Here is a 15,235-nt window from a genome sequence, read left to right on the forward strand (position 1 = left end):
GCTAAGGCTGAAGGAAAACGCTCCAGCAACGCCATCAAAGACAATGTGCCTCTGACACCCCCAGCGTGGACCTCACTGGGCCTTATAATAAGGAGCCGGGATTTTTAACTCAATAAAATTAAACACCCTTTGTGCTTTCATTTCTCTATGCCAACACACACACACTAGTGTCCCACTGCCACCTGGAACACCCGCACCTGGGGTTTGCAAGTCTTCTAAATCAAGTTATTCATAAATTCCACATCCCTCCGGCTCCCAGATGCCAAAGGCCTGTTCCAGAGTAAGCTAAAAGGCTGCTCTCCGTCTCTGTGGCCACTCTCCAGGAAGGAGACAGCCTGGTCTGCACACTACACTGTCAAAAATCACACTTGGACTTGGGTGCCAGCAAATGCGCCCAACTTATCACCAGTCTCTTGATATCATGGTGACTCATGAAAAGGAGAGTCTAGTTCTCAGCTCTCTGGAGAGATCCCGGGGTTCGCTCCAGTACACCCATGGTGAATTACAATTGCTGAATTTAGAATAATACTTTCTCACCAGACACCACTGCCCACAAGAGCTCTTTACTCTGAGGTATCAAGACAGGGCCATGAATCTAGCATCTTCCTGAAGCTTTGCATTAAATTTTTGCCTGCCCCAATAAATACCATTCGGTCACAAAAAGTTACCCCATGCAAGCTCAAGGTCAGAAGACTTAAATTTCTCTTTTCATATGAGGTATTATCATCAGTACTCTAATTTTGCTTTAAAAATCTATTTCTAGAGTTTTGAAACAGTGGGTCCTTCCCTATAGCACCCAGTACTATTTGAGAAACAGGCTGACTATAAAGAAATTGCTTTTGATTTGTCATTCCAACAAAATATTTCCATGAAAGGGGAAGAATATTCTTTCCATCATTAATATAATCAAAAGCAATTCTCATGGCACTAAATAATTTGTTTATTGATGTTATTGTTTCTTTTAATAAATCAAGCCTCTGCAAAGGCCAATTTAAATGCCCATAAGGGTAAGTTCTCCACATAGGGGGAATGGCAGAAAACCATTCTCAATCTACCAAAGATAGGCCATTGGAAAAAAATCAACTTGGGAACCCCCTACTCCAATGGTTCCTAATAGATCACTGCATCCAACGCGATACATCAGTAATCACAGCAGTATCACTGATGGAATTCTCTAGCACAAGCCAGACAATATACTTCCTCTTCCAACAAAGAAGAAATAAGAAAGCAACAGAGCCAGCAGTTAAGAGCACAGGTTTCAGGTTGTGCAGACGCACATGCCAATTATGAAGCCACTAGTACTTGCTGAGGGCTTAGGGAAAATGACTTCACCTTTGAGTTTCCTCACCTGTAAGATGGTAAACTATGTATACCAGAAAGATGTTATTAAAGCTGCTTTCAAAAAACTAGGTAGATACAGAAAAGCTGAAAAGCAGCTTTGACATTAACAGAGCCCACATCTGGATGTGCCTCATGGCCTTGCATCTTCTGCCAGCACAGGGTAGGCAGAAGCTGAGTTACTGGTCACTCGTGGGGCTTGGGTGGACCTCGTCACAGCCATTTCTGTGTTGGCACTTCTGTCAAGTTCCGAACATTGTTGGGCTGCCCTGGCTGGATGCATTGCTATTTAGAATGTCTTTTCAAAGATGATGCTTATATATGGCATTGAAATGAAAAATCATTGAGTAGGAAAATGGTAAATTTGATATAGTGAAGCAAATCTCTGACTGGATGACTACAACTCCATCTTTTCTTACAAAGTAAGAGCCAAGCTCTGCAAGAGACAGAAAAGAGAAAGATACAAAGAGCTATGCTGTAGCACAGCTATTCCATATCTCAGAAACCGGGCAGAGATAGAGACAAAAGGCACACTGTCCATGAGCCCAGCAGAACAAGCAAAGGTGAGAGAAACTGCTAAACGCTCTGGAGCAACAGAGACATCTGAATAACAGGGGCAGGTGACCCAGCCAGGCAGCTCAAAGCACAATGGTTAAAATACAGTCATTCAGCAAAAAAAAAAAAAAAAAAAAAAAAAAAGAAAAGAAGAAAAAAAACTACCCCTGTGGACAAGGAAGAGCTAACTTATGTCCCTCTGCCTGAGCATGCGTATTTACATCTCCATCCATCCCAAGGCTAAAGTGACACATGTATCAGTTTATAGCAGTTACTTAGGGAAGAGGAGAGAAATGTAAAAGGAAGACTAAGGAAGATTTTAATGTTTTATCATCAATACTTCTATTTTGTTCCAATTCTGTATAATGAGCAGGTACCTGGTGTGCTCTATTTTGGTAGTGTTTTTAATTTGAGAAGATTACAATAAAATAATACCTGTACAGAGCTTAGCACCCTGCCAGGCAGAGCAAACCTTCATCAAGGGGGAGCCGTTCTTACTTTTCTAGATACAACAGAAACAGCAAGAAATGTGACACATACATTGAACACGGGATCCCAACCCCCAACGTGTGCATAATCGTGTAGGATCAGCACTAAAGAGGTGAGATTCTGTGTGTGTGTGTGTGTGTAAAACTAAGGTAATATAGTCAACATTGACCTGCAGGTTCCACAACTGTGGATTCAACCAACAACTGATCAAAATTATTTGGGGAAAAACTTCATCTGTACCGAACATGTACACATTTTTCTTGTCATATTTCCCTAAACGATGCAGTGTTTATACATAGCATTTATGCTATGTTAAATATCACAGAGTAATGTAGAGATGATTTAAAGTATATGAGATAATGCACCTAGGTTATATGCAAATACTGTATCACTTTATACAACAGACTGCAGACAGATGTGGACAGATGTATCAGAGGGAGATACTGGAACCCATTCCCAAGCATAATGGGTGGTGATTGTATACATACCTACATAACATGTATGACCATAAGCTAAAGACAGTTGTCCAAAGGCATCAGAAGAAACTACTCAAATCTCAGAAGCCTCAAGTCAGAAAAAGACTTTCGGAATGCCAATACACATACCTGGATATTTTATCTGCAAAGTTAAAGAAGCAAGCTAGAATATGTGTTATCAGCTCTGGAACCTGTTCAAAAACGACGTTGGATTGAAAGACCAGGTGTCTATTTGCTGGGGCACTGTGACATCTGTGCAGCTCTGCTCCCATCAAGGTCCAAGATTCTCACAGTTAGAAATGCCTTGAAGGGGCCATGGAGGCAGGGGTGGGGAACACCTCTACAATCCCCAGCTAACAATACGCCATCTCACGCCCATCAGTGGACTGCTGGGCTCTTCAAGGGCAAAGAGCAGGTTCTGCATGGCTATGCACTCCTAGAGCACAACACAGAAGGCAAAGGGTTTAAGAAGAATTTTCTAGTTACTCAAAGACAAAAAGGACAATGATGACCACATGCTTGGGAAGCCAGAGTTCCTCCCCAGAGAAGGCTTTTGGAAGAGGGAATGACAGAGGCAAAGGCACCTGAACGGAGACCACGTTCCCCTCTTCCCATGAAGCCCAACATCATCCTCTGGGTCTTGCCTTTGGTTGTCCTGCAAATTTGTGCCCAAAGATGAAGGCAGCAGACAAGAGAGGAGGAAAAAAAAAAAAAACTCAAGGAAGGCTGGGAGAGAACAAAGGCAAATGACAGCTGGAGGACCCAGCGTCTGCAAGGAACTCAAGTGTTACAAAACAACACAGGACCGAACTTCAAAGAGACTTTAGAGAAGAGACTGGAAGAGGAAAACTTTGAGAAACCAGGGACGATTTCCCCCACCACCTGCAGAACCCACTCACCTCCTGCAGCCTTCTGATGGCCTGGAGAAGGAATCAGGGAGGGAAAGAGAACAATCACTGCTCTGTAGTGCAGAGGAAGGGGGACTTCCAGGGTAGAGATTTCGACACCCCACTCCAGGGCAAACTCTGGGGCAGCTTGTTCTGCTCTGGTCCTCAGGCCACGAGAACTTCCCAGGCTTAACATTCGGGGAGCCAGGTGGCTTCTGATGTCAGTGGCCACCTGCCTGTTACCTCATTCCCAGCACATGTCTCTCTCAAGGGAACCAAACCACAGTCGAAAATTCCAGACGTTTTCACTACAGTACGAGGGGGATGGGAGGGGGGAGGGCAGGTGCTGAGGGCATTTCTAGTTAAGAATGTGTTTTCCCCCTGACCTTGTGTGGCCGCAGAAGCATAAAGCAGAGGCCTCATGGCCCCCTGGGAAATGGGATACCTGTTGACCCACTGCACCCAGAAGGCATTTTTAGGTCAGCAATAATGAACAGCAAGGAGGCTTGCTCCCACTAGACAAGGGATTCTCAACTGGAGGTGAGATGGCACTATCTGGGGACAATTTTAGTGGTCCAAACTGCAGGGAAGTGGGGATTGCTATTGGAATCTAGAACCCCTGACGCTGGAGAAAATCCTACAATGCCCAGGCTGGCCCCCACAGCAGGAGCTGTTTACCTAAACGTCAGCAGTTCCCACGCTGAGAAACCCCACACCAGACTAACCCCACTCCTGCCAGCACCAAAGCAAATCCAACAATCCTACTTCAAAAAAAGAAAAGAAAAAAATAATAATTTGCTGTCCCCCTGACTGAGCAGTTACCTTACCCCAAGAGTCCACTTATGATAAGCAATATTAAACATCAAGCACCATCTTCAAGGTACCCGGCCCATCTCCCAGCAAACTCATTCAGGATACTTCCCAATACAACATGTGAGTAGATTCTTTTATGATTTCGATGGAAGAAAGGGGAGTCACAAGTCTCACACACACACACACATACACAGAAGCCACCATCTTAAAAAAAAAAAAAACTCCCTGGTTGTCAGGTAAAGGCACTGGCCAAAAATAAATAAATAAACAAACGAACAAACAAATAAATGAACTACAGTTAGAATGGCCCAGGCAGCTCCAAAATATTTCAAAGAGAGAAAGGAAAAAAAAAAAAAAAAGAGGGTAAGAAAACTCAACAACCAAAAATAGATTTGTCCCTGGAGCTATCCCATAGCTAAAAACAGTTCTAATGCCCTAAGACGCTTCCACGGCATACAGTTATCTCTTATTTTTTATTTATAAAATGTAATAAACATACAACAAAAGGAGAAATACCAATAGAGAGTTCAATGAATAAAAATGAACCCTGTGGAAGAACCACTGAGGTCCCGCAAGGGAACCTTGGTATGCAACATCACTCAAGGACTGAGACTTATTTTATGTATTTGCCAGGCACACCACCATGTCCTCCGGAGAAAGCTTATGCCTCTGTTGAATATATGCAGAGCAGAGACCTCAAAATGAAAAGTTTGGGGGGAAGGTGGGAACAAGCCCGTGGACTGTGTTAATTCACAAAGGCCTCTGGAAGAATAGGCCAGCAGCACCTTGCTGGAAGCCCAGGAACAGCAGGCAAAGACCAGGTGGGGCCCAGAGAAGTCGAGTTAGAATCTAACTCAGCACTCACCTTCCCACGGTGCTCTGGGAGTTATTGATCACTCCAGAACCATCTAACATAGTCCTGTTATGTGACCTTGCTGCAAAAACTCAACAAGATAGTATATTTTCAGTGGTAGGCAAAGCTTCTCACACACAGGAGAAGAGCCACAAATACTAGGTTCCCTTTCTTCCCTTGCCCATGCAATTTGGCAAAGTTGTAAAAGCCAGGATTTTCCTGTGAAGTTATTTCATCATAAATATTCCTGATGCCCCAAAGTCTCCAAGATGTTTCACAAAGGTGACAATACAAGCCCACTGTCAACTTGTTCTGTCCCATGCCAGAATTTACCATCCCACCCTCTTCTATGCACATCCCTGTCCCTCCCCCACCTATGCCACAACAAATAGCCCAGTGGGCTATTAGGAAAAAAAAACACCTCACACCCCAAAGGGAGGCCCTGTGGCACCTCTTTGAAGATGAAAAGCAGCAAGGTGTGTTTATTTGCACTTTGGGTGCACAGTCTCATCTACCCAGACTGGGCTGTGCTGGGCCATGCAACTACTTAGCTAGTTAAAAAATAAATCAAACTGACCCCTCATGCCATTAAGCAGATCCTTCCAGGAGAAAAGGTCAATACCCACACACCCAGAAGTAGCACAGGGGAAATGGAGACTTTTCACGACAGAAGGGGAGTGTCAGGGAGACTTGGCAAAGGTCACCCAGGAGGAGGCCGCCCATCCATCTGGCATGGCCACCATTAGAAATGGCTCAAGGCACATGCTTAAACCGACCATATCCACACACACGCAGGAAAACTGGACATCAGACTGGGGCTGAGCTCTCTAGCAGGATACATTAAAATATAATAACCAAAATCAATGTTTCACTTCCCTAACACAAACAATAAAAACAAAGGAAGAAACACACACACACACAAACATACACACACATATGAAAATGTCTGAGAAGGTTCCTGAACAACAAAGGCTCCCAAATTGCTCCTAGAATGCCTGTGGCCTTCTGGCCCCACAAAGACCCAGGGCTCAGACTAGAGATCAACTTTGACCCCAACTTTCTTTTACAGACTATCAAAAGGAGATAAAAATCCAAAGTCTGGCTTTTACAATCTCTCTTGTTTTATCAAATTCCCAGAAGAGTACTAAAGTGTAGGATGTGGAACAGGTTAGGGTATCTGGTCTGGCTGTGAACCCCAGTATTGGGAAAAATGACCAGCCCTGTTTCCAGCAACACGTGGGTCAAAATGGAACTCATGTTTAAAAGATGATGCTTAATGTAACATGAAAAATGCACACTCCAACCCATCTAGACATTTCTTGTAAAACAGCAACCACACAGGTAATGCAAAGCCCACAGATAATGGACAACCTCCACCAGGGACAGTTGGGCTGTTCCTACCCTCCCCCTACTTCCCTCCCACTATGACTATGTTATTTATTTTAGCTCTGTGCTATATGTACACACACATACTAAATAATCCTTGCTGCCCAGGGAGGGACACGATTACCTTCACAATCTTTCTAGAGAAGGAGATTCAACCCAAGCCACCCAGTATCAACTGGAGAGGCAACAAATAACAGGGTCCACTGACCCACAAGTAGCTGTACACACAGGAGAGTCCAGACTGTCCTCGGGTGCTATCAGAGGATATGTCACAGTTGTGAGAATCAAGAATATGAATCCAGGCCTATCTTCATTATCTGAGATGTCCTGGAAGTGGGCCTGATCTAATGGTCTCGAAATAATTCACACCTGCTGGTGGGTGCCCAATACCCCTCAGAATTCTTTCCCCAGAGTGGCCCAATAGCTCAGGAAAAAATGGCAAATTGACCCAGATCTGGTTTTAACCCACAGCAGCCACAGGAGGCCTAGCCCCTCACTGAAAGAGGAATAAACCCACAGATGTCTAAATGGAGTCTCAGAGGAGTGGGGATGATGTCATAGGTGTGCGAGAGCTGACCGGTGGATTCTGATGATGCTCAGGGACTAGGACTTCTAGGAAAGAGAGAGACTTCCCTTTAAAGCGCTCTCATCTCCAAGGGACAGCTCAAAATGGAATGTCCCTACTTCCCCAACCAACACATCACCAAAGACACCTCAACAGGCAAGTTGCTAGCAACATTTGGTAAAATCTGACATAAATCAGATATGTGGATGCACAAATGCCGGGCAAGCACGTTTCTGCTTCAGAAAACTCCCCGGATTCTGTCGCCCACTTTCTGGGCACCAGCTGCCCAGAAATAAACACTAGGGGGCCAAAGGCGGGTGGGGGGCGAGGCAGGGCGGCTGACAGCTGAGGAGGGCAGGCAGGCACAGAGAAGGAAGGCTCCAAACTGGATTTCGGAGCTGGCCCACATCAGGAGAAAAGTTAGGGAGGAAAGAAGGCTCGCTGCTCTCCCGGCCCCCAGGATGCACAGGCTGTGCGACGCTAGCTCAAAGGCCGTCAGAGGAAGACCCTGGTCCTCGTCCAGGGCCCCTCGTAGGCCTGGGCGCCCGCAGCAGGTCGGGTGCCCAGGATTGGTGGAGAAAACTAATAATTCCCAGGTCAGGCCCCGCATCATCTCACTGTGCCCAAACCAAACACAGTGCCAGGGAGCAGAGGGGGGAAGCGGCGATGCTACCCAGCCCGCGCGCGGTGCAAGTGGGGAGACTGAGGCACATGGTTCGCGCCCCAGACTCCGGAAGAGGCCCTGGGCAGGGCAGTGCGGCACCGAGTGCCCGGCGTCTGGGAAGACGCGATCAGGGAAGAGTGCTCCCCTACCCTCCCCTCCTCCGCTCCCCAACACACACAACACACTCAGACGCACTCGAGCTACGCCCAGCCCCGGCGGCCGCGGGGCTCCGCGAGCAGGGCTGCACACAAAGCCCCGCCCGCGCACAGCCGACACACACCACCCGGCGCGCTCGCCCACACAATAGCACCGCGCGCACCCCGCGCGGCCCCTCCGCGGGGTCCGGGCCAGCGCGGCGCCGGGGTCCGCCCTCCGCGCACACCCACGCCCGCAGCCACGGCCCGCGCGTGGGGAGGCGGCGCGATCGCAGCCGGCCACGGGCCCGCGCCCAGCGGCAACTTCGCCGCGCGCCCCGCAACTCACCCGCGGCGCTGCTCAGCAGCAGGCACAGCGGCCCCAGCAGCCACATGGCGTGGCCGCCGCTCCCGCTGCCCGGCGCAGTCGCTGCCCCCGCGGCCTCGGCGCTGACCCCGCCCCTCGCGCCGGCCCCGCCCTCCGCCGGCCCGCCCCCCGCCCCGCCGGCCCGGCTCCACGAAGTTTTGCAAGCGCCCGACTGCGCGTCGCCGTCCGCGTCCTGCACCGGTGTGGCGACTCCAAGGGGCCGCGGAGGGGGACTCGGAGGGTCCGACCTCTCGGCTGGTCGCTGCCTCCGCCATCTGGCTGCGGGGACCGCGTAACTGCCCTGGCTCTGCACTCTTCTTGGGTTTCTCCCCCTTTCCTCCTTCTTTTTCCTACATCTTCTGAGGATGCGGCGCTCGCCCTCTCCCCAGACCCTCAACTTGAGTTCTTTATTAACTACAAAAGAAGTGTACTCCAGGGAGGGAAAGAAAAAGTTGGAACAAAGAGCCAGTGCTTGTGAGAAAATATGTAGCGGGTGTAGAATACAACCGGTGCTTCTCAAACTTTAAGATGCATCAGACACACTTAGTTAAAATGCTGACTCTGGTTGGGTAGGTCTGATGTAGGGTCTGAGATTCTGCTTTTCTAATAAGCTCCCAAGCCATTCAGAGGCGGATGGTGCCGGAACTGCAGGTGGAGTGAGAAGCTAACACCTTGTGTACACACCGTGGCCTCGTGGGTATTTCACCTGCAGGGTGTCCACCTTGGCCAGCGGAACGTTTGGGCCCGAATTTGCAGAAAAGGAAGGTAAATGTAAAGGCAAACAACACAGATGCAAAAAGATCAGCCGCTTCAAGCATTTGGAGCTTTCAAATAGCACTGGTGAAAAATCCCAAAGGATTTAGATGACAAGAATGAATAGGACACTTTTGTGCTCCAGCCTACTCCCAACCTCAAAAAAAAAAAAAAAAAAAAAAAAAAAAAAAAAAAAAAACTAATGCAAATACTGTAATTGCCGAAAACTGAAAAACAACCAAATGTCCATTAACCCCAAAGCGAATGGAGTAATAAACTGTAGTATATCATTTAATGCAGCAATATGGTTGAATTGCAAAAGATGTTGAGAATCCAGCCACAAAGGGTTACATCCTATAAGATGCATGTGGGGAGCCGAAGGAACACAAAACTTGGAGGACCAAAATCAGAACAATAGTTACCAGTGAGGTGGGGAGAGAGGGGAGTACAAAGGGACAGTGTGACTGTTCCATGTCTATACATTTGTGAAAACTTGTACAACTGCATGCCTAAATTCTACCCCTAAAAAGGGTGAAATTTACTGTGTATAAATTGTTCCTCTCTGGAGGAGTCAGGAAGGTGTGTGTGCTGGGGCTTACTGATCACTTATGAGGGGCTTATAAAGGATGCCCGCATCCTTTGCACTAGAGACAGCTTCAGGGATACTGAGATTCAATGACTTTTAATTTTAATTACCTGTTGTAATCTGGAAATGTGAAGGCAAACGTGGATCAGATCAAAATTTAAAATATCAACAAGGTAACAAGAAAATGTGATGTGATGTGGGAAAATTCAGCAAGTTTCATTTTACAAAGTCATCTGTCACATATGAAAGACAAATAAATTTTCCAAAAGCTTTAGCCTTTAGATGTTTTATCCAGGGATTGGTGAACACTAAGGAGACCATCCTGTGGGTTTCAGGGAATTTTATGCAAAATTTCCAGCATATGTGGACATTTGCCTTTTTCCAGAAAGCATATTGAGAGGAGGCCCCCTACTTTTGATAACAATACCCAAGAAGGCAAGTAATTTCTCCTGTAGCTCCTGGTTTGCCTGCTAACATTAGGAACACAGAAAGTCAGTGGCTGACCCAGAGCTATTCTTGCCTCCTTAGGTTCCTCTGAGCACATGAACTCTGGGAACAAGTTAGTGGGCCTGTCTCCACAGACTCCTCCCCATTCCTCCTCTGTCCTCCTCCCTCTCTGCCTCTCTCTATTTCTCTCTCTCTTTCTCCTCTCTCTTTTGTGCGCACACACACGCTACACTTCTTTTAAATATACTAATGTCTTTGAAATCATTTAGACAAGTGTAAAGCCCTCTTCAAGTTCAATTGTTATTTTTATACTAAATCATTCCCAACCTTCTCTCCATATAAACCTGACAGGAGATATGACTATTATTCATTTTATATCAAATTTACAGTTTAATTTTTTTAAATTTTTAACTGATATATAGAAATCATATATACTGACAGGGTCCTGTGTGATACTTTGATAGGCATTCACATTGTGTAGTATGTAACTCAGGGCAAACATATCAAGCTCCTCAAACAATGATCATTTCTTTATGGTGAAAATATTCAAGATTCCTTCTTCTAGCTTTTTAAAAACACACATACAGTAAATTATCATTTGAAACCATTCTTTTTACAGGTTGAGTATCCCCAACCTGAAAATTAAAATCTGAAATGCTCCAAAAGCCAAAATTTTTTTGTGTGCTGACCATGATATCGCCAGTGGAAAATTCCACAAATTATTTAAAAAATATATAAAATAACCTGTGGGCTCTGCGTAGAAAGTATATATGAAACAAGTGAATTTCGTGTTTAAACTTGGATCGTATCCCCAAGATATCTCATTATGTATGTGAAAATATTCCAAAATCTAAAAAATTCTGAATCCCAAACATTTGTGGTCCCAAGCATTTCGAATACACCCTGTTGACTTGTGCTTTATTCCTCTCCTCTCTCCTCTTCCCAGGGTCTTTAGAAATCCATCAGAAGCACAAGACACACAGTGTCCAGGGAGTGTCAGAGGTTCCAGTGCTAATTGTTCAGGCCCTTTGAGCCAGTCACCATCTTTTTTTAAGGTTGGCTTAATAAAAACCAAAAGCAGAATGCATCATGTCTCTTATTTACCAAAAGGCAGCCACAAAAACCTTGACTATGAACTTCCAACAGCTCTACGGTAACAAGGGAGGGGAGGAAGAATTTCGTCTCTCTATAGTCTTCAATACAATGCTCTGTGGTTCCCTATATTCCCTCATCTTTTTCTTCACAGCAGTCCCAGTCGCACCACAAGTGAAAATGGCACAAGATGGAATTGAACTCAGGTGTCTTTGAGACAAGCTCTTTTGCTCATTTCACTTGCCACATACTAGTTGTGTGATTTTAAGCAAAAGACTAGCCTCTCTGAGCCCTGGTTTCCTTACCTGTAAAATAAGAATTACGAGGACACCTGGCCCTTAGGGGTGCTATCAAGATAAAGAGAGATAAGGTATGTAACGTCTTTGGCATGGTGCTGTGTACACAGGAATTGCTCAAGAGAAGTTAGCTGTTATTGTGATGTGGTTCACCCTGCCAGAAACCCCACCCTGGTAGGCAGCTTCCAAGATGGCTCTCAAAGACCTTTGCATGCTGAATGCAACTGTCCCATGTGAGCAATACACTTTGTGGAAGTAACAGTGGGTAACTTCTACGGCTGAGTCGCAAAGGACACGACAATTTCTTCCTTGCTCTCTTTGATCACTTGCTTTGAGAGAAACCAGGCACCGTGCAATGGGGATGCTCAAGCAGCCCTGTGCACAAGTCCATGTGAGAAGAAATTGAGCTTCTCGCCAGCTTGCCAGCCATCGGAGTGAACCATCTGGGCAGCAGATCCTGCACCCAGTCCAGCCTTCAGATAACTACCCTCTGCCAACCTCTAACTGACCTTCCTGTGAACTGAATGGAACCCCCATCCAGTTCAAATTCTTGACCCACAGAAACTGACTGAGATAATAAATGCTCACTGTTGTTTTAGGCCACTAATTTTCAGGGTAATTCTCCATGCAGCAGAAGCTAACTAGTAAATCTGCCTTTAGGTCATCCATAGGGCTGACTTCATGGTTCACAGAACCTTTTAAATTAGTTAATAAATGGGAAACACTTAGACATTTCCCTGGTGCATAGTAAGCACTCAATAGATGTTAGTTTTGTTACTATCATTTCCTCTCTTCCTAAGCACCTAAAACCCAGATCTTTCAAACTTCCAAACAAAAACATTTTAAACTTGAAAAAGAAAAGAGTAGAAACATATTGGAACTAATGAAAGAGTCAAAGTGTTGAGGACTCTAAAAGGATCCAGAAGAAAACAAACCAAATTACAAAAACGTTATTAAAAACAATTACCAGAACTTCATTTGCTTCATGAAGAGTAGGCACAGAGAGAGCAGAAGGTCAGCTCCCCGGGGTACTCCTTTTACCCCCAGATCACAGGGCCCGTAACCCTCGCCCCAGGCTTCCTCTTTCTTCTGTTGAGTTTTCATTCTGAGAGTCTGCTGCCCAGTGGCCCATTACCAAATCCCTCCCAACACCCACCCTTTCTACCTGCAACATATTACCAGGGGACCACAGAATCAAGTGACGAAGAAAATGGTGGGCTTGGAGGTGGCTCCACACACCTGGGCTCCTGAGTCCCACTACTTACTAGCTGCCTGAGGCCGAGAAAGTCACTTTGTCTCAGCATCTCTGTTTCCTGTGAGATGGTACCACATCCTAGAGGTACCAGTCAGCTTTTCACGCCTGTGACTGAAAGACCATACCATCATATCTGTAAAGGAAGAAAAGTTTATTTAAGGGCTCACAGTTTCAGAGGCCTCAATCCATAGACAGCAGGCTGCATTCCTCAGAACTCAAGGTGAGGTTGAACATCATGGCGGAAGAGTATGGCAGAGGGAAGCAGCTCACATGGTGATCAGAAAGCAGAGAGAGACTCCACTCATCAGATACAAAATATATACCCCAAAGGCACGCCCCCAATGAATCACTTCCTCCAGCCACACCCTACCTGCCTCCAATTACCACTCAGTTAATACCACCAGGGATTAATTCGCTGATTAGGTTAATGCTAAAGCCCAAACATTTTTCCTCCAAACCTTCTTGCATTGTCTCACACACGAGCTTTTGGGGGACACCACATCTAAACGATAACACTAGGTAAAGCAAAAAGACACTTTCTCGTTTTTTTAATGTATCTGATGAACATTTATTCAGAATTGACTCTCTGCCACTATTGTAGGCTCTGGATTGGCTTGAACAAAACCAGTTCCCTGTCCTCATGAGGCTCAGAGTCTAATTAGAAAGGTGGACAGATATCACATTAACCAATGATGATGTCATGTAATGTCATAATAGCATGTGATTTCATGGGGACCATGTGAACCATTTAGCAGAGTTCTGATAGTTTCCATTTTCTTTAATAACAGACTTAGGACCTACATGTGAGAGTGATGCCAGGAAATATGGAAGTCAAAGCTGTAGGAGAAGCCAACAACCTCCAAGATGGCTCACTACGACCCTAGTCGTAAGCAATGCCCTCCTCGAGTGTTACTCAACCCGGAAACTCAGTTCTAGCTAATAGAATATGGCAAAGGTGATGTGACGTCACTTCTAAGATTAGGTTACAAGAAGACTTGGGCTCCTATCCTTGCACACACGCACACATGCCCACCCCCGCCAAACACACCTGACAGTTCCCGTGTTGTAAACTGCCTTATGGAAACGTTCATGTGGCAAAGAACTATAAAGACCTTCAACCAACAGCCAGTGAGGAGTCAAGACCTTCAATCCAATAGCCCACAAAGAGATGAACCTATCAACAACCACTCATGTGAGCCTGTGAACAGATCTTCCCTAGCCAAGCCTGCAGCTGAGACCGGAGCCTGCTGGCAGCTTGACTGCAACCTCAAGAGAGACCTTAAGCAATTGCTTCAGCTAAGCTATGTCCCTTCTCCTGACTGAGAAAAAAAAATGTAAGATTGTATATGTCCATTTTTAAGTCACTAAGTCTTTAATAATTTGTTGCATTGCAATAGGTATGCATAGTATACAACAGGTTATCCAAAGGCTTACAGCAAACCTTGACTTGGTGGACACTTCACCTCTCTGAATCTTTTACCAGTCAGCTGAATCAGGCAGTGTGGGAAACAGAGATGAATCAAGCGCCTGCTTTGAGCATCGTGCATTTATGATCAAGTTTAATCTCCACAGCAATCTGAGCTAGGTACTGTGGTCTCTAGTACATTGATGCTCAGAGTATTTAAGTGGCTGACTCAGCAAACCCAGTAATAACTGAGACTTGAAGCCAAATCCTTCTGATTCCCAAAGATTCCCACAGTACCATATCAAATCATGTCACCTACTACAGCACATCAATCTCCACTTCGTGGGAACACAGAGTGTATCTGCAGCTGGAAAGATAATATATTCACTAGGTTACAACACTAAAGATGCTCAGGATGACAGACAGAACTTGGTTTACTGTGTAATGCAATTCAACTCTCAGAAAAGTTTTCTGGATGCATTAGTTGTTACGATCTCCACCCCCCCAAAAAATGCTGAGCATGACAGTTCTCCTAGTTAGAAATTAAAGTCACCCCAGAGCTGCCAAATGTATATATTTTTTTTTAAATTGTCAGACTAATATTGCTGAAACCAACAGAGTTCTTGTAATTCATGTTTAATGTGCTCACAAGCTTTGCAGAAGAGAGATCTGCCGACAGTTATTAATGAAAATTTTGCACCTCCTGAAATGTTGATGGTTTTACCCCTTATCTTTTAAAATGTGCAGTTTGTTATTTATTTTAATGCCTTCATTTTATAGCCCCTTGAATGAAGTTGTCTATTCCTTTAAAAGGGTGATTTCTCACGTGACTAGTCTTAAAAACCAAGGAGCAATCACATAAAGAATCTAACCT

The 15,235-nt window shown here is 45.4% G+C and overlaps 1 protein-coding gene across 2 annotated transcripts in view; it reads right to left on the reverse strand.

The window, feature by feature from the left end:
• The window catches only part of LDLRAD3 (low density lipoprotein receptor class A domain containing 3), a 223,884-nt gene extending 215,265 nt beyond the window's left edge, over nucleotides 1-8,619 (reverse strand). For both annotated transcript variants that reach the window (XM_079104400.1, XM_079104395.1), the window contains exon 1: nucleotides 8,510-8,619. In XM_079104400.1, coding sequence (XP_078960526.1) covers nucleotides 8,510-8,555 — 46 coding nt within the window. In that variant the 5' untranslated portion in view covers nucleotides 8,556-8,619. The remainder of the gene's footprint in view (nucleotides 1-8,509) is intronic.
• Between the last annotated feature and the right edge of the window lie 6,616 nt (nucleotides 8,620-15,235).

Source organism: Sciurus vulgaris (genome assembly GCF_902686455.1).
Source record: "Sciurus vulgaris genome assembly, chromosome: 11".
In the NCBI taxonomy this organism is placed as follows: Eukaryota; Metazoa; Chordata; class Mammalia; order Rodentia; family Sciuridae; genus Sciurus; species Sciurus vulgaris.